The following is a 23,706-nucleotide window of genomic DNA, read 5'->3' on the forward strand; positions in this document are numbered from 1 at the left end:
TGGGGAAGGATGTGCAATGAAGGGGGAGGATGGTGGGGGGTGACATTACTGAAAAACAGCATCGGCTCTCGCTGCAGGGCGGGCCACCTCTAATACATTTTTGAAATGATCTTGCGGGCCAAATATAATTATATCGCGGGCCAAAGTTTGACATGTGTGATGTAGGGCCTTGTGAAATGACTTGTTAAAGTCCATGCAGGCAACTTCCATCACTTTGCCTTTAAAGTTACAAACGTGTCTTCTACAAATATTTCTCCATTCAGCACTGTTACTTATTCCACACGAGATCAGGTGCTACACTTTTATGTCAGTTACGTCATACATTCTTTCTCTACTCACATGGAAAATTAACCGAATCCAAAGCAGATCCAGATCTCCTCGGTGTCTGGTCTGGAAGTTTGTATATTTTGTTCTGGACAGCCAATTTTGCATAAACAGTTTACTGGCTTTACAAAATGCACTTTGATTTGTTTAATAACGCAATAAACATTGAAGCATTTTGATGATAACTCAAATCATAAAACATTCCTGAGGATGCCAAAAACAAATATTCCTTCAAAAAATAATAGTTAATACTTACATACTTAAGTTGAGGTTTTAATCTAGCCATACATAGAACAGTAACCCACACAGACACGACTGAGCCAAGGAAATCACAGTATTGAAGTGTATCATATTCCATAATGCACAAGACTGCAATTCCTGGTTGATCACACGCATGATAAAACTGCAAGAAATGTTTGTTATAAATTGTCATTGATTCAAAATTTGACTAAAACAAATGTTAAATGACAGCCATTCTACAATGGACAGTTTTAGTGTTTCAATAGCAACATTTAAATTGGCACTAAATTTTAAAAAACTCAGAGGTCAGGGGTGCATGACAATATGATGAAATACATTTAATTAAAAATTGGTACTGCATAGGACCAGAAAACAACCATGAAAGCTACTGGGACAACATATAAATCAAGTTTTGCTAATACCCTTCAGGTAACAAGAGATTTCTACCCAGGCTAGCTACGTTACAAAACCATCATGCCTTAGATACAAACGTAAACACAAATGCAAAACAAGCTACCTTTAAAGTTACAAGTACAAATAGGCCTCAAATGGTAAAGAGAGAAATTTTGTTTTCAATTGAACTAAATGTTAGAAGGAGGGTGAAACCAAAGCATACACTTGCATTCTGGCAGCCAGAAATAATTTCTCCCCAACAAATCATTTTCCCCACAGTTATTTTATAAATATAGATTTACTTTTTTTGGGCAATTTCTTAAATGTCTGTTAATATGGAGAAGTTCCAAACACATGACACATAGTGCTTGACCCATTTCCCATTGGAATTTGCAAGAAGAGGGAAAAGAAAATAAAATCATAACTTTTTCTAAATTAGAAAGCCTAGTTATTATTTTCGTCCATCTGCTTATTCATGAATATCATTTCCAGTGGGGAAATATCAAAAGACATTGCTTTTCTTGGACATAGTTTATTATAACTATACCACAATATAGATCTAGATATACAGCACAGTAACAGGCCCTTAGGGCCCTGTGCCACCCAATTAACCTACAACCCTGGTACGTTTTGAAAGGTGGGAGGAAACCGGAGTCGCTGGCACTGTAACAGCATTACACTACTCTAACCATGCCGTGCCAAGTAAAAAGGATAACTAAACTAAAATTATATTAATCATTTTGATCAAAATTGGAATTAACACATTGTTAACAGTATGCCTATTGATCTTAAGATTACCGTTGAGAAAACCATGGTGAAGAGATACACAGCAGCCTCTACAAAGTAATAGCGATGTATAGCAACCACAATCGGTGGAATGAACATTAGATTACTCATTGTCAATAGGAGAGTTGCAAGCAATTGCTGCCTGTATGATTGAGCATGGGTATCATCTGTGCAGCTCCATCCATTCCAGCCTAAGGAATTTACACATAAGAAAAGGCAAACTTAATTTCCCTATTCAAAGCAACCATAAAGCATGAGCAATAATGTTTTATTGAACTAGAAGAGTAGGGCTTCATTTGAAGTTGTGCAATTATACATTTACATCCAGAAGTCTTTCAACATGCGGATAGGTTTCTTGAACAGTGTGTTACTGAACCTACAAGGGAGCATTCTATCTTAGATTTGGTCCTGTGCAATGAGTCGGGTAAAATTAGTGATCTTGTTGTTAGGGCTCCTCTTGGAAAGAGTAATCACAGTGTGATTGAATTTGTCAAAGAGATAGAGGGTGAAATAGTTCAATCTAAAGGCAGTGCCTAAACAAGGGAGTCTACAAAGGGATGGGGGAAGAAGTTGGCCAGCATGCACTGGGAATACAGCTTATATGGTGGGGCAGTTGAAGAACAATGGACATTTTCAAAGTGCTCAATCCAATTAAAACAGAGAGCACAAAAGGAAGGATGATAAAGGAAATAATGTAGATCATAAAATTAAAGTGAAAAGTAATGGGAAAATAGAAACATTGGAAAACTTTAAAAGGAAACAAAGATTTGGAGTCTCAAAAGGCGTTCAATGAAGTGCTGCATATAAGACCTATCAATAGTGCAGGATACAGAATTGGGATAGTGTATTGGTATGGAAAGGGAATACTTTAACCAATGAAAGGCAGAGAGTTGAGATAAATGAGTTTCTCTGGCTGGAAATCACTGTTGAACAGAGTGCTGCAGGGATCAGTGCTGGGCCTTCACCTGTTCACAAAATACACTGAGAATTTGGAAAAGGGGACCAAGTGAAGCACATCTAATCTCATGGATTACATCAAGATGAGTGGTAAAGCAAATTGTCCAGAGTGCACATAGTCTGCAGAGACATAGATTAACTGGGTATAATACTGGTAAATGCTAGGTCCTCCACGTTAAAAGAAAAATGGATCCAATTATTATTCAAGGAGTGAAAACTTGCAGCACCTTGTTGCGCAGATGGACTTGGGAGAACTTGTGAATGAACAGAAAAAATAATTTGCAGGTGAAATAGGTAATCAAGGAGGCAAATGGAATGTTGCTCTCCGTCGCTAGAGGGAATGAATTTAAGATGCGGGAGCTGCCACTGTATTGGGTACTAGTGAGGCCTCAGCTGGAGTACTGGGTGCACTTCTGATCTCATTACTTGAGGTAAGATATGCTGGGTTTGGAGGCAGTGCAGAGGAGCTTCATCAGGTTGATTTGGGAGATGAGGGGAGCAGTATCATGAGAAGAGATTGAGTTGCTTGGAACTTGAAGAATGAGAATCCTATAAAACCATAAAATTATGAAAGGGACAGATAAGAAAGAGGCAGGAAAGTTGTTTCCACTGGTAGGTGAAATTAGATCTAGAGGACATGGCCTCAAGATTCAGGGGAGCAGATTTAGAACAAAAATTATGAAAAACTGTTGGAGAAGATGATAGTCTTCTAATTCCAATTAAATGCCACATTCTATATTTTGCATCTCTCCTGGCTGGAGGTGCAGTATTTAGATGGAAGGATACTGCCCCACCCACTCATGCTCAATGGCTGAGGGACACTATCCCCTGTTTAAATTTAGAAAAGATACGTTATTCAATTAGTAATTCAAATATAAGGTTTCAAATGCTGTGGTGACCATTCTTATTTTCATATCCTAATTTTTTCAAATGCTGTTACTGAAAATATATATTTTTCTACTTGATGTAATTTTGAATTATGATTGTGCTTTCTAGTTTTGTGTTACCTAATTTGTTATTTATCATTAATATTATGCATAATTGTTTTGTATGTACATATTTATATGTGAAAATCAATAAAAATATTAAAAAGGAAAAACTGCTATTCCCAGAGTTACGAATCTGTGAAATTTTCTGCTAAAGGAAGCAGTAGAAGTTGCCTCATTAAATTTATTTAAGACATCATTGGGTAGATTTTTTTTATAGTAGGGAAATTATGAGGGGGCACGTCGCCATAATCTTATTAAAAGGCAGAGCAGACTCCATAGGCCAAATGGCCTCCTCCTGCGCCTGCAGGCGCATGCACGGGCGGGTGGGCGGGCGGGGGCAAGACTGCCTGGGGCCGGAGTTGGCGCACGGGTTGCACGATCTTCGGCCGCCGCGCGGCGGCCGAAGATCTTGCAACCCGTGCGCCAACTCCGGCCCCAGGCAGGACCTGCGCCTGCAGACTCTATAGGCCAGATGGCCTACTCCTCTCCTGCAGACTCTATAGACCCCAGCTGACCTACTCCTGCTCCTTTTTCTTATGTTCCCCGAACAATATTAAATCTGTGGCAATTTATACTCACATACTTTTGTCTGTCAATCACAATGTCTAGCTTTTTTTTGTATTATCAATGTGATAATGCAGGCGACAGAGAGAGTGTGTGCAGCTGAGCTATTCTGGAAAGACCACAAAGGACAATACTTCACACACCTGGAGTAATCAGTTACCGTAAATATTCGTGTATAATGCATTCTATGTATAATCCGACCCCATTTTTGAGGGGAAAAATTTTACCCCCGTGTATAATATGACCCCCCCCTCCACTCACCCGCCTGAGTCACGCTGGCATCGACCACTCGCCCGCCCACCCGAGTCGCACTGCCAACTACCCCTTGCTCACCCGCCCAAGTCGCGCTGCCGTCTCTCACGACCACCCGTCCCCTCACCCGCCCGAGTTGCACTGCCAACTACCCCTCACCTGGCCGCCCGAGTCACGCTGCTGACTACCGCTCGCCCGCCTGCCTGGCCAGCCGAATCGCACTGCTGACTACCGCTCGGCCGCCTGAGATGCGCTACCAACTACCATTAGCCCACCCGACCGCCTGAGTCGTGCTGCTGACTACCGCTCGCCCGGCCGCATCACGCTGGCATCTACTGCTTGCCCGCCCAAGTCGCGCTGCCGACTACCGCTTGCCTGGCTGCCCGAGTCGCGCTGCCGACTACCACTCACCTGGTTGCCTGAATCGCGCTGCAAGTTGCAGAGGAAAAAAAAATTAATTTTGCTCCTGTGTATAATGTGCCCCCTCCCCTATTTTTGAGGGGGAAAAGGGGGAAATTCTTTTAGCATTATACTCAAATATCTACTGTAATTCTCTTGACAAACAAGCCCTGTGACTGGACTGCTATAAATGATTGTGCATGAGATTGCTTTTTGTGTGCGAGAGTGACCACCCCCTTATTTGGTAAAGTTGTACCTACCTGCTTTACAAACACATGCAGCATAAAGATATCCATGCGTTCGAAGAAGTCTGCATTCTCCATATACACCACAATCACCGATACAGGGATTCAGTACAGTAGATACAGTTACCAATGCAGATTCCTTCTGACAATTCAGATTGCTAAAAGGCAGAAAACCCTGTTTAATATTTATTTACAGCAGTGAATATTTTATTCACTTTAATGTTTGGTTCCAAGACCGTCTGACTATACATAATAAATGGAGGCTTTGCTTAAAGTTGACTGTGCAGCCTTACCCCAGAGATGTACTACAGCAACCATATGAAGCATTAATGAAACTGGCCAAGACAAATGAATTATCAATGCAACAATTCTCCAACTATATACCCCAGTTATAAAATTGCGGAATACACTTTGCCTTACAATTTGCCTTACAAGCATACAATTTTATATACTATTGTATTTCAATCCCAAATGTATAATTAGTGACAAGTTTGAAACATTATTATGTCGGCTCCAGCCCCTCAGAGTACAATGACAGGGAGAAACCTAAAGAGTAGCTTTTACCCATCAGGCTTTTGGGGTCACTGCACCAAAGTTCAGTGTGTCTCTGAACGGAAGGATACTCCTGGGTGTTGCCTGCGCTGGGTTGCAGCAGCTATTGTGGCAGGTTCGGTAGGGAGGTGAAGGGGAAGCATGGCATACTGCGCGGGGCACACCCTTATTTTCAGATACCTTCAGAATGGATCCAGAATCCAAGTCTTGTGATATGAGCAAGTTAACTTGAGGAGAGAAGGCTGTATAACTGAAATTGATGAAGATGTGAACCTTGTTTTGGATGATGCAGAAGAATTTCACATGAAAGCAAAGGCAGAGAAACTATTGGGTTGTGTAATGCTGAAAGGAGACAACATCTCCTTATTATAGAGTGCCCAGACACAAGAACGCCATCAGTGAAACCATTTCTTTAGATTATAGTTTTGTCTGTTTCTGTACCATTTTGGTTGTTATGATCAATGTCAATAAAATAAATGTTTCTGAAGTAAAAGCATGAAAATAAAAAAAACACAATGGTCTTGAAATTCTCAGCAAGCTTGAAAGGCTACAGGGCCTACTCAATTCTTGTATTCTAGCAAAATTTTTTTTTAAATCATCTTGGAACATAAAATTTGAAATGCATCACAATTTAAACCACCACACTTTAGATTATTAGTACATGGAAATATGAAGAATGGCTCTCTCCCAATATGCATTACACAAATGCACAGTTTGAAAGGAATACTTAAAACATGGAGGGTTAAAAATTGCTTGTTTCAACTTGTGTGAAAATATCCTCAATATGCATTCCAGTTATTTTAACAGCTGTTAATGGCAAGGTCCCTGCCTCCAGTTCAGATCAATAAACAAAATTCATGAGGTATTTCCTTCTGTTCTGGCAAATTTTTACCCCATCAACCATCCCAACAGACCAAATTAACTAGCCTTTTCAAATATTCTGCTTCCAGAACTAAATACACAAACTAATTGCTACCTTAGCTGACAAAACATTACATTTCAAATATAATTCATTGAATTATATGTTATGCAGTTATAAAGACTCAAGGGGTCCTTATACAAGTGTAGGCTTCTTTTTTGATGCCAAGAAACTCTAATAGCTCAGTGGTTAGCGCACTGTTCTTGTAAGCCTTGGGTCATGACTTCATTCCTCGCTGGGGCCTCATTTCTGTGAGGGGCACTGGACAAAGTAGCAACTCTCTGTCCCCCTCTTAGGGGCGGCACGGTTGGCGTAGCGGTTAGCACAATGCCTTTACAGTGATCAGGATTGGATTGGGGTTCAAATCCTGCACTGTCTGTCAGGAGTTTGTATGTTTCTGGGGGCTCCAGTTTTCTCCCACCATTCAAAACGTACCGGGGTGTAGGTTAATGAACTTGTAGGGCTGAATTGGCCTGGCCTGTTATAGTGCTGTATGTTAAAATTAAATTTTTAAAAAACTTAAATAAAAATTAAATTAATTAAAAATGTACTTGACATTTGAGGGACACTTTAAAGACAATTTAATTGTTGTTTGCAGAAGAAGATTCCTGCTGTCATGAACAAATTACTTGTCATACTCTCATACATTATAAGGTTTTTTTGTGATATCCTCAGGTATTGAGGAACGACATAAATGTTACACTTCTCCATTTAAAAAATAAACTTGGCAGGATCCAAAATTTGGTACTTTTTGTACATGATTAGTTCAACTTACTGTTGAACATCTGAACATTAAAGAATCAATCTATTATTGTATAATGACATGCAATGGTCTAATTAAGTCTGTTTAGAAACAATTAAAGACAATTTGATTTTGAATGATTGATTTCATGATTAACAATGGCCTCACCCTTTATCATTGGGACACAAGATTTGCAAGGTGAGGAACCAACGGTCAGTCTCTGGGTAAGGAACATGAAGGGATGTTGATAATATCGAAGTATTCATTTTAAGTAGATATCCCCAAGATAAGGCTTTGGAAAAAAAAAACATACATTATAATGCATACAATGTATAAAAACAAAATCTGAAAAGAAATGTAGTCTTAAATATATAGATCTAAAGAACCCAAAGTTATAGGTAGACCAATTGAACTGAGTCCTTGAGTACTCCTTTATTTTTATATATGCATGCAGAATTAGCCAAGTTTGAACCAATGAAACAGCTAAATGGCAATCACCCTGAGTTACCATACTAATAAAATTTTGCAAAAACATCCAAACCATTACAAGTAGTGATAGGATGAAAGGACTAGGAGAACACAAAGAATCATGAAAAATTTAATTAACCATATTAAATTTAAAAGGATTTTAAAGAGGCCTGACAGAGTATTCACAGATTTAGATAAGACAGAAAGGTAATAAATGATATTTTTCCTGGCATAATTCTCCTTTTCACTTTATGAACTTGCAATTTGAAAGAGAATTAGAATGTTCCACCTCACTTGATGAAACGCAGTACAGCTCTGATTTATCCAAAATTGGATTCTACGAAATCCTTATTTATCCAAATTTTTAAAAAATTTCAGATAAATGAAGATATCTGAAACAAATCAGAAATTCTCACGTATCCAAATTTTTTTTTCAGAGCCGAACTAACCTAGGACCTCGAGCTGCCGGCAACAGCGGGAACCTCAAGCTCCCAGGTATAAGCAGAAACATCAGGCTCCCAACAGGAGTAGGGCCTTAGTGGGGAGGTGTCAGTGATCTGCAGCAGCCAGTGTTTTTTTTGGGTGAGAATTAAGCATAATTTTAACGCTTAAAAAGCCTTCCCTTGTTGTTCATTGTATTTTAAACACTGTTACAAGTGATTTGCTGTTGCTACTGGGGTGTTTTTAAAAAAATGACCAGTTCTCCAAAAAAGATAACATTTATCCAATCATTTTGGATAATTGTTGTACTGTACATGCATCAAAAATACTGCTGACTGAAAAAGCTAATCCAGCAGGCACTGTACTCAGTGAAAGTAGAGATATGCAGTATGTAACAGAACCCCATTGGAGTCCCATTTCCACTACCTGAGAGAGATCCTATCAAGAAGCACCCTTGAATTTAAAGAGAGATATTTTAACTCCAGAAAAGTAAGCCTCGACTAACCACAAAATATTTGCTTCAGCAACGCATCAACTCTGGCTAATGGGAATATTGTTATGTTCTCATACAATGTATTCCATCAATGGAATAACATTTTTGAGAAAAGAGTTCCTGCAGCTGAATGGTAATGTAAATGATCCTCCTGATGCTGAATTCTAAACAGCAAGCACTCCCCAGCAATTTTCAGTTTGAAGAAGTTGAAACATCACCCACATTAAATTCTTGACAGAGAGCAATGCATAATAAACCCCTTTGGAAAAACTAAGATCATAAAATATTCCCAATTAAACTATGCACAAAGAGCGTGAATTTTTTTTTAAATCAAAAGTTGAAGCAAATTCCAGATTCCACAAAAGCATCAAGCACCAAGGTCAAAGAACAGAGTGAAATTTACAAAGCATGACAATGCTCAGAAACCAAGGCAAGCCTAGCAATTGATTCACACAGCTTCATTTAATGTTAAGTTCAATTCACAGAGTCAAATGCACCATGAAGTTGAAGAGATTGCAAGTTCAAATCCGGAATATGAAAAAAAATCAATTAGAGCTTCATTGTTATTTGTGAGCTATTGAATACTGTACCTTCTCTGCAGTTCATGGTATTGACATCTAGGGATATCACAGGAGACCCAGCACTTAAACATGCAAACACAGTTGCATTTTCATTGGAGAGTGAAGTCTAAAAGATTGAAAACAATTTTCTTATACCTCCCTCAATAACAAACCTTTTTTTATTTCTATATAGAAAGTAAATACTAATTTATTAAGAATATCTTCTTGTACCTTCAGTTTCTAACTCCAGAGCAAGATTGATTTCAAGTGCAATGATAACCTATGATAATCTGTAAGGAAGATGATCAATAAAAGGTGCCACAAGCATTAAAAGTAATCCGAAGGTAAGAGAGGACAACTCATCATTATTTCATTAGTCATTATTTTGCTGAGAGGATCAAAAGAAAAATAGATTTGTAGAAGTTGAAATCTAGAACAGAGGGAAACATTTCTGTATAAAAATTGCTTGCTTGATCATTCTACATATTCTTGTTAACAAAGTGAAATATAGCTTAAATGAGGCTAAACTTGAAATTCTACATCTTATTCATTTAAGGTTATTTTCATTAGTATATGTGGCTCCAATTACATGCTAGTACAATATGAGAAAAGTTCAAATGCTAAATATATATTTTGACTGTAATAAAACATTAATCTGCATTTAGACCTCATCAGTTTCTGTCAGTCCTATTCAAAAAAAAAAAATTTTTTTTTGCCAGCTTCTTGCTGGAAATCTGAAGCAATAGAAAATGCAGTTCTGGTGAAGAGTCCAAAATCAAAAATACTTGGTTTTCCTCCAAGATGCTGGTTGAACCACTGAGTGTTCCCAATATTTTTGGTCTTGGGGTCTGGTTTTCACCACTCACTTTAAGGAATTGTTAAACCATTAAATGAATAACTTCTAGTCTTCGCAAAAAAAAAGATACCTGTGTAATTTATTCCTTGCTCCATCACACCATGAGAAACTCTACATATGAAAACTTAACTTTAAAGAAGCTGCACAGAAAGTGTTTTATATGACACCATACAGACTACAGAGCTAGACAGCAAAAATTTTTAGACTAAAATAATTCACTTAATTGTAAACAGTTTACAATAACTAGTAGAACTAGTGAGAGTTGACAAAGTTGAAATGAGGTGAAAAGGAATGGAACATCAAGGTGAACAAGATGACAAATTGTTTCATCTAAATCTATCAGATTGAGAGTTTTCAAGATTAAATTAGAACATGCGAATTGAATATCAAAAAAGGTACAGGGAAACTCAACAGAAACAATAATAACATTATTAAAATTGACAATTATTAAAAGAATGAGGCACAGATAAATTAAAATTTAGTGCCAAAGAGGCTGACTGGCACAAATGAAAACCCATTACACTGTGAAAAGGCTATTAAAATGAAATGTGACATGACGTGACATCAACAAGTTTAGTTCATATCAATTGTGCCAATAAGAGTATTTTCATGGTATTCAATGGATTTCAAGGTAAAGGGATACAGTATGGTGCCAAGATAACAAACAGTACCTTCTAGGTATTAGACTTTAAATGAACATTTGCCATAATTGTTCATTTGCAGATAAATTAAAGTGCCATCAACTTCACCAGCGTATTATAGCCGAATAAAATTTGGCATTCCTAATCCATAAACTGCTGTCATTAATTATGCGCAGAATCAAAGAAATATGGGTGACATGATTAGCGTAACATTTAGCGGTAAACATTTACAGCACCACCGATCGATCGAGTCTAGGGTTTTCTCTGGAGGCTCCGGCTTCCTCTTGTTGTAGGTCAATTGGGCGCGGACTCGTGGGCCAAAATGGCCTATTAACGTGCTGTATGTCTAAATTTGTTTTTAAATAATGCACTTAGCTGTAGCATAGTGGATCAGATAACAATTTCCAAAATGTTCAAATACAATAAAAGTGAAAGTTAGGGTGTGGGGGCAGAGAAAGTGTAAAAACTACATGTCCGCAATGAAATCTTCTCTCTGAATTAGATTAGATTAATGCGGCAGCTCTTGGTTGTGAAGAAATACAAAGCCTCACCTTATTTAAATGCAAGTTCAAGATGATGGTTCCACCATTATCTCTTCTTGTATTCAAGTTCAGCAGAAGAATTACAGGATAGTCAGAGGTCACAGAAACATCTGGTCCATTCAAAATCAAAAATCTCAAAGAAGCCATGTCCAAAGCTTCCCGAAGAACGGGCTGATTACGAAAACATGATTTCTGATCATTAATTGCTTCAGTGTTATTTATCTTCATATTTTCTCCAAATATATCTGTATTGTTTGCTGTAACACCATTGCTTGACAGAGTGAAGTTTTTAAGTATAGTGGGAATATATCCAGTATCAACAGGTCTGCATGCTGCAAAAGATAAGACAATCAAAGTTTACATTTAGATAACTTGTAAAATGTAGGCAGCTTTGCGATCAATGCTCATTTCCTTACCCTCATTGAGCATTATTATTTTCCAAGAATGCAATGTAAAATCAAAATGAATATCAAATCCTTCTTATATAGAAAAGTTGAGGAACTGATTACCCTCAAATGCCAAAGGTTTATTAGCTGTGGTCAGACCTTATTTTAGTAAGTGCAAGTTTATTCATCACAAAATACCATGTAGTGTGAGAAGGGTTCTTTTGTGAACAGACCAACAGGTTATAGCTAACATTATATATAATAGCACCAAGAAAGGGCAGTATGATAACATATAATGGGGTTTGTTCAGAAGCTAGATGACTGCAAGAAAGAAACTGTATTAAGCATGCGGTTGCGTACTTTACACTCTAAAACTTCTTCCAGATGGGAGAGAGAGTGTGTCTGGATTGCGATGGGTCCTTCAGTATGATGCTGGTCTTTCCTAGATAGCAAAGGATTGGGGGGAAGGATTCTGTTCTTGAGCAGAGCAACTCCCATACAATGCTGTGAAGCATTCAGCAAGTATGCTTTAAATGTTGCAACTGTTGAAGATGTTGAGGGACGGAATGGGCTTGCTAAACTTCCTTAGCCTTCAATAGAGAAATTTGGAGCATTTTTTTAAAATGTTGCATCAATGTGCTTGAGATTAATAAAGAGAAATGACATTGGTCAAAAAGTAAAGATTGAACTTGTAAGATGGTTGAACATCAGTTGTCTTCTACAGAATGTTTATTTCAGTTCTATCATTACTGCACTACATGAAAGCTAAATACAGCAAAAACCCACCGGTATCTGGCACCTATGGGGCTGGTAGATGCCAGATAAGTGAATTCGTCGATTGCCAGAGATTGAGTGTTGAGTGGATTGTCGAAGTGACTGCTAGGAGGTGCCAATTTTGACCTTTCATATTTTATAAAACTTTTTTATTTTCTGCTTTTTTTGACCATTGCTTGAAGCTGCCAGTTGCTTGAATTCCAGATAACAGGGAAGCTACTGTATTGAGAAAATCAAGCCTACATTTTCACTGCAAATTTAATACCCTTGGCAAATGATTCCATCTTTTTGATCTCAGGTTTAACCAAACACAGCATTCAACCATAGACTCAGCATATCTTATCGCAAAAACATCCTTTTCACTCCAAAGTAGGATCAAGCCCAGCCATAAACCACAAAGCATTTATGCCTGTAGCTTTCAACTGTGCCTTTGTCACTTCTACATCAAACTATCTCATTGCTCTCATGAGCAGACTTCCACACTCTCTGCAAAGTTCTACATCTTTAATATTGTGCTATCTTTGTCAAAACCTGCAGAAAGTCTTGTTCATTTGTAATCCACGGTCTCTGGACAGATTCACTTCTGTTTCTTTTTCACCTTTTGTTTGGGACACTGGACAATACTCATCCCCTACTCTTTGTTTACCTTACAGTAGACAAAAGTTGAAGCATATCATGCATATTACATTTTTAAGATATAATCTGACAATGAAAGGAACCTTTGATCCTTGTTCTTTAGTGTCTTTACAGTACAAATGTAAACTTGTGTATTGATACCTTAATGACTAGTTTTTTTTAAATATTTCTCTAACCTCCACCAGTTCTACAGCCAATCCCACTCAATGCTTGAATCCTTCACTGCCATTTCTGGCTTTCAGTATTTCTACCCTCAGTAAACCATTGCTAACTGCGGCTTCGCCACTATAAATTCTCTCATACCTCACAAGTAAAAAGAAAACACCCTTTTCAAGATTCCTTATTTATCATATAATAGTGTAAAACATGTAATATTACATGAAATTGCCTTCTGCCTCCCTTAAAGCAGACACAGAGTTGCCATTAGTGTTGTCTGGTGCCCCTTACAATGCGAGAGAAATAGAAGCAAAAGAGAGTCTTTTCAGAGTCACTGAATGTCCATGGATTCGCCTCCAGTGCTCCCGCAGCCTCTGCAGCACACAGGCTCATGTTTGATTCATTGGTAACCTGCCTCCAGATCCAAACCTCTAACATGATCAGGAGGCCTTCAGTGCCCGGGCCCTTTGGGAGCTCATCTTGCCCTCAGCACCCTCTTAAATCCCAACACCAATGCCTGGTTCCTATGAGCCAGTCTCCAGCAACCTGTGTCTCCCCCCCACCATCGCAAGTCACCAGCATCACCACCGTGGTCACCATCCTGTAGGCTTCTTTAACAACTTCACCATCTTATCAGTTTTTTGATAAGGAAACCTTGACTAATATTTCTGATTTTTAGCTCGACATAGATTATGACATAATATCTGCAAAAGGCTTGATTAAACAAAGTAAATAACAATTTGCATTTGTAAAAGATATTGTTTTGGGCCACGAGGTAATGTTCCCATTCTCATATGATCCAAATTCAATTAAAAATGAACTGGATATAAATGTTGTGAGCACCATATTCAGGCAGTCTCTGTAATATAGTAAATCAAATTCTTCTAAATTTGGACTGAAGTAGATTTAGTAGAAAGTAATAGATCCTTTACTCAAAAGAAATTGGTCCACATTTCGAGAACTGCAGATCCAATTCTGTATCATTTGCATTCTACAATTCATTAACATATTAAACTTCAATGAACACAAGTGGATTAATAAAGGCAAGTCAGCAAGGTTTTGTTAAAGGTATCAGAGAGGGCTGATGACTGATGAAAGCAATGCATCTTCAAGATTTGCAGGACGTATTACAGCTTATCAGCAAGACTGAAACCTAAGGCATAATTCGGAAAGTAGTAGCAGATACAAAATGGCTTGGGGACAGAAAGTTGTATTCAATTCATTTTCAAGCCAGAAACAGGTACACAAAGACAGTAAATCATTTCTTAGTACAGACCAATATGCACTGAGCAGACTGCACTGGCCAAAGCCAGTTATTCGCGATGAGTTCAAGATTTACTAAAAGACTCAGAATCTATTCTTACTGAGATTCCTCAGCATTATGCTGGGAAATTATTTCTCACATCCTGCACCAAGTCAGACAATTGCACTGGATTCTACTGATTTCAAAAGAGATTCTAGGCTCGTCTATAAGAAAGCAAAGGGGAAGGTGACATTATTTTGTTAACTATTTTATTTTCAAGTTTTTAAATATTGCCATTGATTTTGTTTGCATCAATTTAATATAATTTAATTATGTTGAACAGGAAGTTGTGGTGGCCAGTGAAATGGGGCCTCTGTAAAGACCATGGGTTACAATAACCATGCAACTCTGGGCCATTAATGACTTGGACGTGGAGGTTCTGGGCACAAATTCAGAATCTGCAGATTATACAAAATTTAGAAATAAACAGCTAGTATTGAAAATACACAAAAATGTTGGCAGAACAGGCAGACATGTTCCAAATGATTATTAACATGGATAAGTGATAATTGATAAGTGTACTGAGGAAAGGCAATATAATATTAATGATATAATTTTAAACAGCACCATATAACTCAGGATGCATTTGAACAAGTCTTTAAATAAAGCAAGGAGTTGAAAAAGTTAAGAACATAGCATTCTGGATTTTATAAATATTAATAAAAAGAGAAAAGATAAAGTCATGTCAAAACTTAATAAAAGGTTTAGCCTCAAGAAATATTGTGTCCAATTCTAGAAGAAAAAACGTGAAGGCTAGGTTCAGAAAATATTTACTGGAAATGTTCCCAGAAATAAGTGATTTAAGTCACAAAAATTAATCAAAATGTTATTCGCTTCTTAGAACAAAAGTTCCTTGATTTTTAGTATAATAAATATAAATAAACATTCTCATTGATGGAAGGGAAAAGAGCAAAGGGACATATATTCAAGGCAAAATAAAATGTGGATAACCCTTCTTTTTTCAGTAATTAGGACCTGAGAAACCTAATAGTCTGAATATGCATGAGATTGTCTGATCTCAGAAGCTAAGCATGCTCAGGACTGGCCAGTACTTGGAAGGAGACCGCCTGGGAACACCAGGTGTTGTATAGGTTTCTGAGGGGCGCTGGACAAAGTGACGATTCTCTGTCTGCCTTACGGTGGACCAAAGTTAAAGAATTTCATGTATGTTACATTCTAAATGTAGTATTACGTGGCAATAATGGATCCTTTACATTTATAAACTCATTTTAAGAAGAAATTCAACAAGTACTTAAAAGGCAAACATTTATTTGGTTAGAGGTCTAGCTTGATGGCCAAATAGCCTCCTTCTCTACTGCAATGATTAGAAACTCAAAAATTTTAATTCCAAACCTGAACACACCTGTTAAATAAGCTTCAATATCGAAGGAAACAATCCTGCCAGTGTTGCCACTTTCAACTGTGAGTTGCAACCATTTCATCCATGGTGGAGAGCCCAGTGTTTTTCTGCATTTTACACTTTCACTGCAATTTACAATCTTCAAGTAAGAATAAGGTAACGAATTTGATCCAATTAATAGACGGACAGGACAAGTGTCCACAGGATGGTTGTTGACAGCACAGTTTGTTAGCTGAACAGCAAGTTCCACAGTATTTTCAGGAATAAAAATTCTGAAGAGAATCAAAGGAAATTGTGTATTTATGTTCAGTTTATGCAATTTTAAACTTACTCTTTAAACACTCTAACTAAAACTTACTTCAAGTGTGCAACCGGATGAAGAAGAGAAACAGTCACCTGACGTGAAGTATTTGGTTCTAAAACAGGCACATAAGTTAATCGTTGAACAAACATCTGTGGCTGAAATATGTAAGAACATTTGGCAGAGAAGCCCTGTGGAGAAAAAGAAATCCTTGTATCTGTAAATCTGATACAGTTAAATATTAATAACTGAATGTAGTTGCAAATGTGATGCCTTAATGGTTGAATTATTGGACTCTTAATTTAATGGATAGCATTAACAATTCTCAGAACACTGATTCAATCTAAAATGGCAGTTTAAAAGTCAGGCTCTAGTTTAAAAAGGAAAAGAAAAATGGAATCTGGAAAGATACAATTGAAATTTCACACTTGTTGAATTCTTACCTTATCCCTAAAGGTGCTAAACGAAATTATCAAAAATAGTCCCACTAATAATTTTTCAGAACTAAGTCAGGTAATTAATGCTGGCTATGCCATCTTAGTCAGAAAAATACTGTATACTAATATTTTTTCCTACCACTGTCATTATATAGTGCAAATAGCAGCTTTCTAGGGTCAACTGCTGTACAATCAATATAATGCATCTCATTATGTCATGGTTCCAAGAAAGATATATTGTGGCAATCTCTAGATATAAATACATTACATGCCTTTGATTTATAAAAAAGAAATTAATGAATTAAATGACTGAGCAGAGTTGAGGCAAGAGGATTCTAATATAAATGAATGTGGAGTCAGGATAATCTGTGCATTCCATACCCCAGTGAAATGATGACTGCAATAAGTCAGTCATAAACCAAAGAAAGTCAATGTTTGAATAATATGCCAGGGAGAGACTTGGTGTAATAACCAGATAACAGAGAGGGAATAAACCTATAAGGGAATACCTTGAATGTGGTTCTGTGGAATGAGACAGATAAAATAATGATCTTGAAGTAAGGGATCACCTCAGAGTGATCACAGTATGATTAAGTTTATCGCACAAATGGAAGGTGCAATAGTACAATCTAAAAGCAGTGTACTGTGCCTAAACAAGGAAGACTACACTGGGATAAGGGTGGATATAGCCAGTAGAGACTGGGGACATAGACTATATCGAGGGAGGTGAAGGAACAGTTGAAGGCTTTCAAAGAGATTTTTCAGTGCTCAACAAAAGTATATTCCAGTTAAAAACAAGGACAGCTTTGGATAACTAAGGAAATAAAGGAGGACATAAGATTAAAAAATTGTGTACAGTGGCCAAACGTAGTGGGAAACTGGAAGACTGCAAAAACTTTAAAAAAGCAACAAAGTCTTGGATTTCTAGAAAGCGTTCGATAAAAGTGCTGCATAAAAGAGTATCCATAGTACAAGGATACATGGAATTGGAGTAATGTATGAACATGGATTGGTTAACCAGCAGAAGGCAGAAAGTTGGGTTAAATGGATGCTTCTCTTGTTGAAAATCAGTGGTGAATAGAGTGCTACAGGAGTCAGTGCTAGGACCATAACTGTTCACAATGGATATTATTAATGTGGAAAAGGGACCAAGTGCAGCATATCTAAGTTTGTAGGTAATACTAAAATGAGTGGAAAAACAAATTGTGTAGAAAACATGAAGAGTCTGCAGAGATATAGATATGTTAAGTAAGTGCAAGAATCTGGCAGATGGAGTGTAATATTGGTAAAGGCTGCCTTGTTAAATATAGTTAAGAGACAGTTGATTTTGGCATATTAAGGAAATTAAGATTTCTGAAAAGGCAGGTAGGTGGAGCTGACAGATCACTTTATAATGGTGGGAGCAGCTCAATAACCCAGGTATTTCTTTTGTTCAACATGTACAGATCTTTATGCAAGTCCCTCTGACAATGACATCACTGAGAAGGGTGCAATCGATTCTGGAAAAGGATCTCAGCAAGTTGGCATGGGTGATCTCATGGAAAAAAGGTAATAATGAATTACAGCAATAGAGACTGAAAGGAGAGAATGGGGTTTTGGGAATATGTTTTCAAATTCCATATGGGTGCTATTGATACTTTTTAATTTTAAAAAGATAAATATTAGTTCTGATTATAACACAGGTGTTAAATTGCACCTCAACGTTCATGAATGTTGAGAATGCACTGTTAAAAATCTGGATCTTAGAAGATAAGCCAAGCCCTGTTGGTTTACAAAGAGTAACACAACAAAAAAGGTAGCATCATATCAAGTGAAAAGGCAGACAGCAAGTAATTAGACATGCCATATTATGCAATGGGTGGATGCATCAACATGCAAAGCCATAATAATAGTTATCAAAAAAAAATCAGAAGTGCTTAGTCACTGAGTATGTGCAAATATTTTCTCCAATGGAGGAAAAGAAAAACAACCCCACAAATTCAAATCCGCAAACAGAATGAGCAGCAATATTTTGAGTAGAATCGTCAATGAGAAAGTCAAGCTGAAAGAATTATTCCTGGAGCCAGCTTTAGCATACTAATTTTAATGCTATGGCTTTCAGAAAAAAACTGTACACTATACCTTTACTTCGATTTTGCCATCATCTTTCGGTAGGTGTGCAGCTACAAACCAGTCACCTGGAACAGGTTTAGAAATGTTTAAGAAAGTATTGGTTGGTTCGCTGGACACCAATGGTATGGTGATGTTAAATGACGGCAGAGCCACTGTATTTGTTCCAAACTTGGTTTGTAAAGGATTGATTACCGGAGGAGCACCTGCTCGAAAATGTCTGTAACAAAAAAGTAAATTGGATCAAAAGGTTCTGTGCAAAGCCTAACCACAGGCTATGTTTGACAATACATCTTGACGTTATACAGCTATGTACAGTAAAATCCCATTATCCAGAATTCAAGCAACTGACAAAAAAAATCACGGAAAATATACAGGTAAAAAAGTATGGAAGTTTAAAATTGGCGTGCCTCAGCATTAGTTCGCCAATCCATACATCCTCAAGCAACCAGAAAATTCACTTATCTGGCATCTACCAATCCCCATAGGTGCCAGATACCAGGGGTTTTACTGTACATAAAGTAGCAATTTAGAAAATTACAGGAAATGGAATCAAACCACACCCATCTAAAATACAACTTAAATTCTTAACATGGTGATTTGTTTCTTTAATCTGCCTTTTGAAAAATATTTGTTATATTTGACTGTTAATGAACTACATCAACATTACTTTACATTCAAGTTTGCAAATGGGTACATACACAGTCACATTAATATTTTGGCATTTCGGTCCCTTTCCTTTGGAGGCTTGTAAAATCCATCTCATCTGCACAGTATTTTCCGGCACTTGGAAAACAAATAGACGCGCACTTCCATACCAACTATACAAAGAAAGTTTTTGTGGAGCTTGAGAGTAATATTCAGATACATGGACTGGGTCTATTAAAACAAGGAAAATAATTTGTGTGATGAGTCACTTAAACTATTTAAAATTTATAGATACAAAAGATAGCAAAATTTTCACAGTTACCAAAAGGATTTTTTTTTTTTAAAGTGGTTCCTTCCTGAGGTAAAATGCTTCAGATTTTCCATGAGGAAACCACACACCGAATTTTTAAAAAATAAAAATGCCCAGTGGAATACAAATGCATTTTCTTCTGTCACAAAGAGCATGCAATAATCTATGCTATATTAATCAGTTATTACACTGTACTGTTTATCTTGACTATTTAAAAAAAACTATTAGAGATGCATTTTCGATAACCAGAATCCCACTACTGTTGGCAGCCTTTAAAATTATTTTATATTCACAGAAATAACACCATTAGGTGGATGCCACAAACACAGATTTAAAGCCAGACAGAACCAAATATAAATAATCAGGTCCCAAAACATCTACATAACTGCTAAAAATCAAAAAATGATGAAAACACACAAGTCAACCATCATCTGAGACAATAGGTTAGAATGATAACCTTTCATTGGAACAGGGAAACAAAGCATGCTTTAAGTGATAGATAAAGTTGGTGGGAAGGGAGAAGTGAAGATCATGTCAGGGTAGAGATCAGAAGAAACTAAATGGCACAAGTGGTGGTGGTGTTGGCTAAAGGACTGTCATTAAAATATGTCTGGAGGAGATACAATTATGACTGTGGCAAGTCAACAGAGAAAGTGCTGTTTCTTAAGCTTAATCGAGCTTTGTTGCAAACAGCGTAGGAAGCTTTATGGCGACTGATTTTCAACAGTGCAGTTATGAATAAGACTGCCAGCCAATGAGTTGGAGGTGGATCATTTGACTCTCAGCAGAGTTCCGTACACAAATCAAGTGTGATCACTAAATAAAAATTAAACAAGGAAGAAACAGAAACAAAAGCAATTGCTCACAAAAGAGACATGTACAACATCTCAAGGGGATAAAAGCAACTCTAAAAGCACAAGTCCGAGGACTAACAGAAACCCGTGAATGGAAGTGTTTATAAAAACTATGGGAAAAGGAGCAGGTCAAGAAATAATCTTATTGAAACCCAAGAGGTCAAACAGCTTACTTTATGTAACAAAGATACATATTCCACATTTTTGGCTTGAGGCCTTCATTAAGGTATGAGCAAAATATAGCCAGGAGTTCAACAAAATGGTGGGGAGGGGAGGAGCACATGCCCTCATCAACCACCATCTTAATGAATCTTAAAGGACTGGTCTCATCCTTTTTATTTAACTTTTTTCAAGGCAACACTTTGTAACATTTTAATATATTTTAAATAACAAAGCTTCAATTTCAAAACTGCATTTTCCACCATTCTAAATTAACCATGGTTCTCCTGTTCCCCAGGAGACCACACCTCCAATCTGAAAACCTAAGTTTTGAGATCTAAATCTCTTTCGGGAAAATGGTACAAAAAGAGGGAAACTTCCCTGAAAACAGAGGATGTGCAGCATTAGTATGAGGGCATTGAATATATCAACCTCTATGTTCTGCAACATTTCTGGATGCAAGATAGAGGCCCATTGAAGCCTTTAAGACCAACTGGGCTATTGCACCTTCTATTTTTCAATAAATATTTGGTGGTGATAGATGAGTAGATGTTTCTTTTTTTTGTGTGTGTTATAATGATTAATTATTAAAAAACAATTTCTTTCACTTTTTTTTTAAAAACAAACTATACAGCAGTAAAATACTCTACATCACTTCCAATTAACTCCATAGACCCAAGCTTCAACCATGTTACTGACCACTCCAGTTCCAAATCCCAACCCTGACTCCAGGCACATCTTTGACCCACTGTCAGGAGCATAGCCCCAGTCACACTCTCCCTTGGCTCCAGCTGCACACCACAGCTACACAGCTCACATTCCTGGTGCATGCCAACTCATCAGGACTTCTGAACAATCAGATTTTAGATTATTGCTGTACAAACAAACATGGAAAAACATGTCACCGCCTCATTTTAATGATATAGTTCTGTCTGTCAATGTGTGGGAAGCAGGATAATCATCCCTCATGTTCACTTTCTGCTTTCCCGGAGGTTCTGTGTCACTGTACACTACCATTTTGTGTTGGCCCATACCTTCACAGAATGTTGAGAGTTACTCGCATCTCAACCATTTCCTGTTCATCTGCCCTGGCCCCCTCTGTCCGCAGACATAGCAAGCACAGGATTCCCCTCGTCTTTACCTGCTATCCGACTAGCCTCCGCATCCAACACGCATAATGTCCGCCACCTACAACATGATCCCACCACCCAGACATGTATTCTCATCTCCTCCCCTCTCTGCCTTCCGTAGGGACTGCTCCGTCTGTGACTCCCTCCAATTCCCCCCTTGGCACCTTCCCCACGGCTACAGGAAGTGCCACAATTGCTCCCACACCTCCTCCCTCACCACCATGTCAGGGACCCAAACAGTCGTTCCAAATCAGCGTGTCACTGGTGAATGTACAGGAGCCATCCTCTGCATCCAGTGATGTGGCCTTCTTTACATCAGAGAGACTGGACACAGACTGGGAAATCGCTGAGCACCTTAGCTCAGTCCACATCAATAAAAGAGATCTCCCTGTGGCCAACCAATTTAATTCTACGCCCCACTCCAACACCAACGTGTCTGTCCGTGGCCTCCTGCACTGCCAAACCAAGGCTACCCATAAATTGGAGGAGCAACACTTGATATTCTCCAAGCAGATGCCATTAACATCAACTTCTCTGGCTTCTGCTTGACCATTCCCATTCTCCCTCTCTTCCCTATTCCCTTCTTCTTTCCTCCAGCCCGCCATCCCTCCCCCCCCCTCCTTTCACAAAGACATCTCCCCTCCCCTTGTTTGTTGGTGTGCCCTCCCTCCCTTATACACCCATTTCCACATGTGCACATCCCCATGTCCCTCCACCTCATCACCTCGCCAACGATTTGCTCATACCTCGATGAAGGGCTCAAGCCCGAAACTTTGGTTATCTATCTTTATCTTTGCTCTATAAGGTGCACTGTTTGACCTGCCGAGTCTCTCCAGCATCGTGCTTTTACTTCAATTACGGTATCGGCAGGCTTGATTTTACTCCTCTTTACCTCCCATGGACGCAGACATGACCTGCTAAGTTCCTCTTTAACTAAGATCAGTATCTGCAGACCTTCCTGTTCCTCTTCAATCCCCTTGTCCTTTTCCTGGCCCTTATTGAGATTAGTGTCTCCTCCTTCTCTTTGGGGCTGTTAGAAGTAATCCTCAAGCAGGTTCAGTGGGTGACTTTAGTCAGTCTTTAATTAGTTGGGCAGGGATTGTCACCTGACAGTAATCTATCATGGATCAGTGGCCAGTTCCCAATAGGCTCACCCCCCCTCCCCCCACTGGCAGGATGCTCGCCCCCGCTGCCCCCCCCCCCCCCAGCAGGGGTGGTCTACCCCGCCCCCTCCAGCAGGGGCGCTCAAACGCCGACCCGATAGGGAGGACACCCTCTCCCGGCCCGGGGTCAACATCGGCCCCAGCGCTGTCAGTCGTCCCCCGCCGGGCCCGGTTAGCGCCACTTCACCCCCCTTCCTTACCGGCCAGCCGAGCCCAGCCGCCCTCCAGCATGAGGCCAAGGAAGGTCAGGAAGCCGCACAGCCGCCGCGGCGGCACCATCGTCGTCGTCGCCGCCAAGTTTCCGCAACTTCCGTGGGTCCCCTTGGCGCAGGAGCGCCCTCTGACGCAACAGCTCTGTGACGTCACTGCGACGTGCCGTCCGCTCACGTCGACCTGGCGCACGGCGACAAACCTGCACACCTGAGCCACCTGGGGGAGCCGGGAGATCCTGGAAAACAAGTGTCACTTCACTCATCTGGGCAGCAATCCCCCTGTGGAAGCCATTAATCCGTTTGCAAAATTAAAACAAAAAGCTCCTCACCGGATTCTTTGTGCAATGCACAAAACTGCTGGAGAAACAGCATCTGTGGGAAGTTTCATCTCGGAATTGTCCTCGG

At 38.8% G+C, this 23,706-nt stretch overlaps 1 protein-coding gene across 4 annotated transcripts in view; it reads right to left on the reverse strand.

Annotated features, from left to right (window-relative positions):
• The window catches only part of pgap6 (post-glycosylphosphatidylinositol attachment to proteins 6), a 51,031-nt gene extending 27,578 nt beyond the window's left edge, over positions 1-23,453 (reverse strand). For all 4 annotated transcript variants that reach the window (XR_011347314.1, XR_011347313.1, XM_069906058.1 and 1 more), the window contains exons 1-11: positions 23,290-23,453; positions 19,527-19,704; positions 18,838-19,045; positions 16,337-16,470; positions 15,982-16,250; positions 11,373-11,695; positions 9,355-9,451; positions 7,531-7,654; positions 5,165-5,307; positions 1,756-1,934; positions 581-727 (exon numbers count right to left, since the gene is read on the reverse strand). Coding sequence is in view for 2 of the 4 variants with exons in the window: in XM_069906058.1 (XP_069762159.1) it covers positions 581-727; positions 1,756-1,934; positions 5,165-5,307; positions 7,531-7,654; positions 9,355-9,451; positions 11,373-11,695; positions 15,982-16,250; positions 16,337-16,470; positions 18,838-19,045; positions 19,527-19,704; positions 23,290-23,368 (1,881 nt within the window). In the remaining 2 variants the exon portion in view is untranslated. The remainder of the gene's footprint in view (positions 1-580; positions 728-1,755; positions 1,935-5,164; positions 5,308-7,530; positions 7,655-9,354; positions 9,452-11,372; positions 11,696-15,981; positions 16,251-16,336; positions 16,471-18,837; positions 19,046-19,526; positions 19,705-23,289) is intronic.
• Between the last annotated feature and the right edge of the window lie 253 nt (positions 23,454-23,706).

The sequence above is a fragment of the Narcine bancroftii genome, chromosome 12 (assembly GCF_036971445.1).
Source record: "Narcine bancroftii isolate sNarBan1 chromosome 12, sNarBan1.hap1, whole genome shotgun sequence".
Classification (NCBI taxonomy): Eukaryota; Metazoa; Chordata; class Chondrichthyes; order Torpediniformes; family Narcinidae; genus Narcine; species Narcine bancroftii.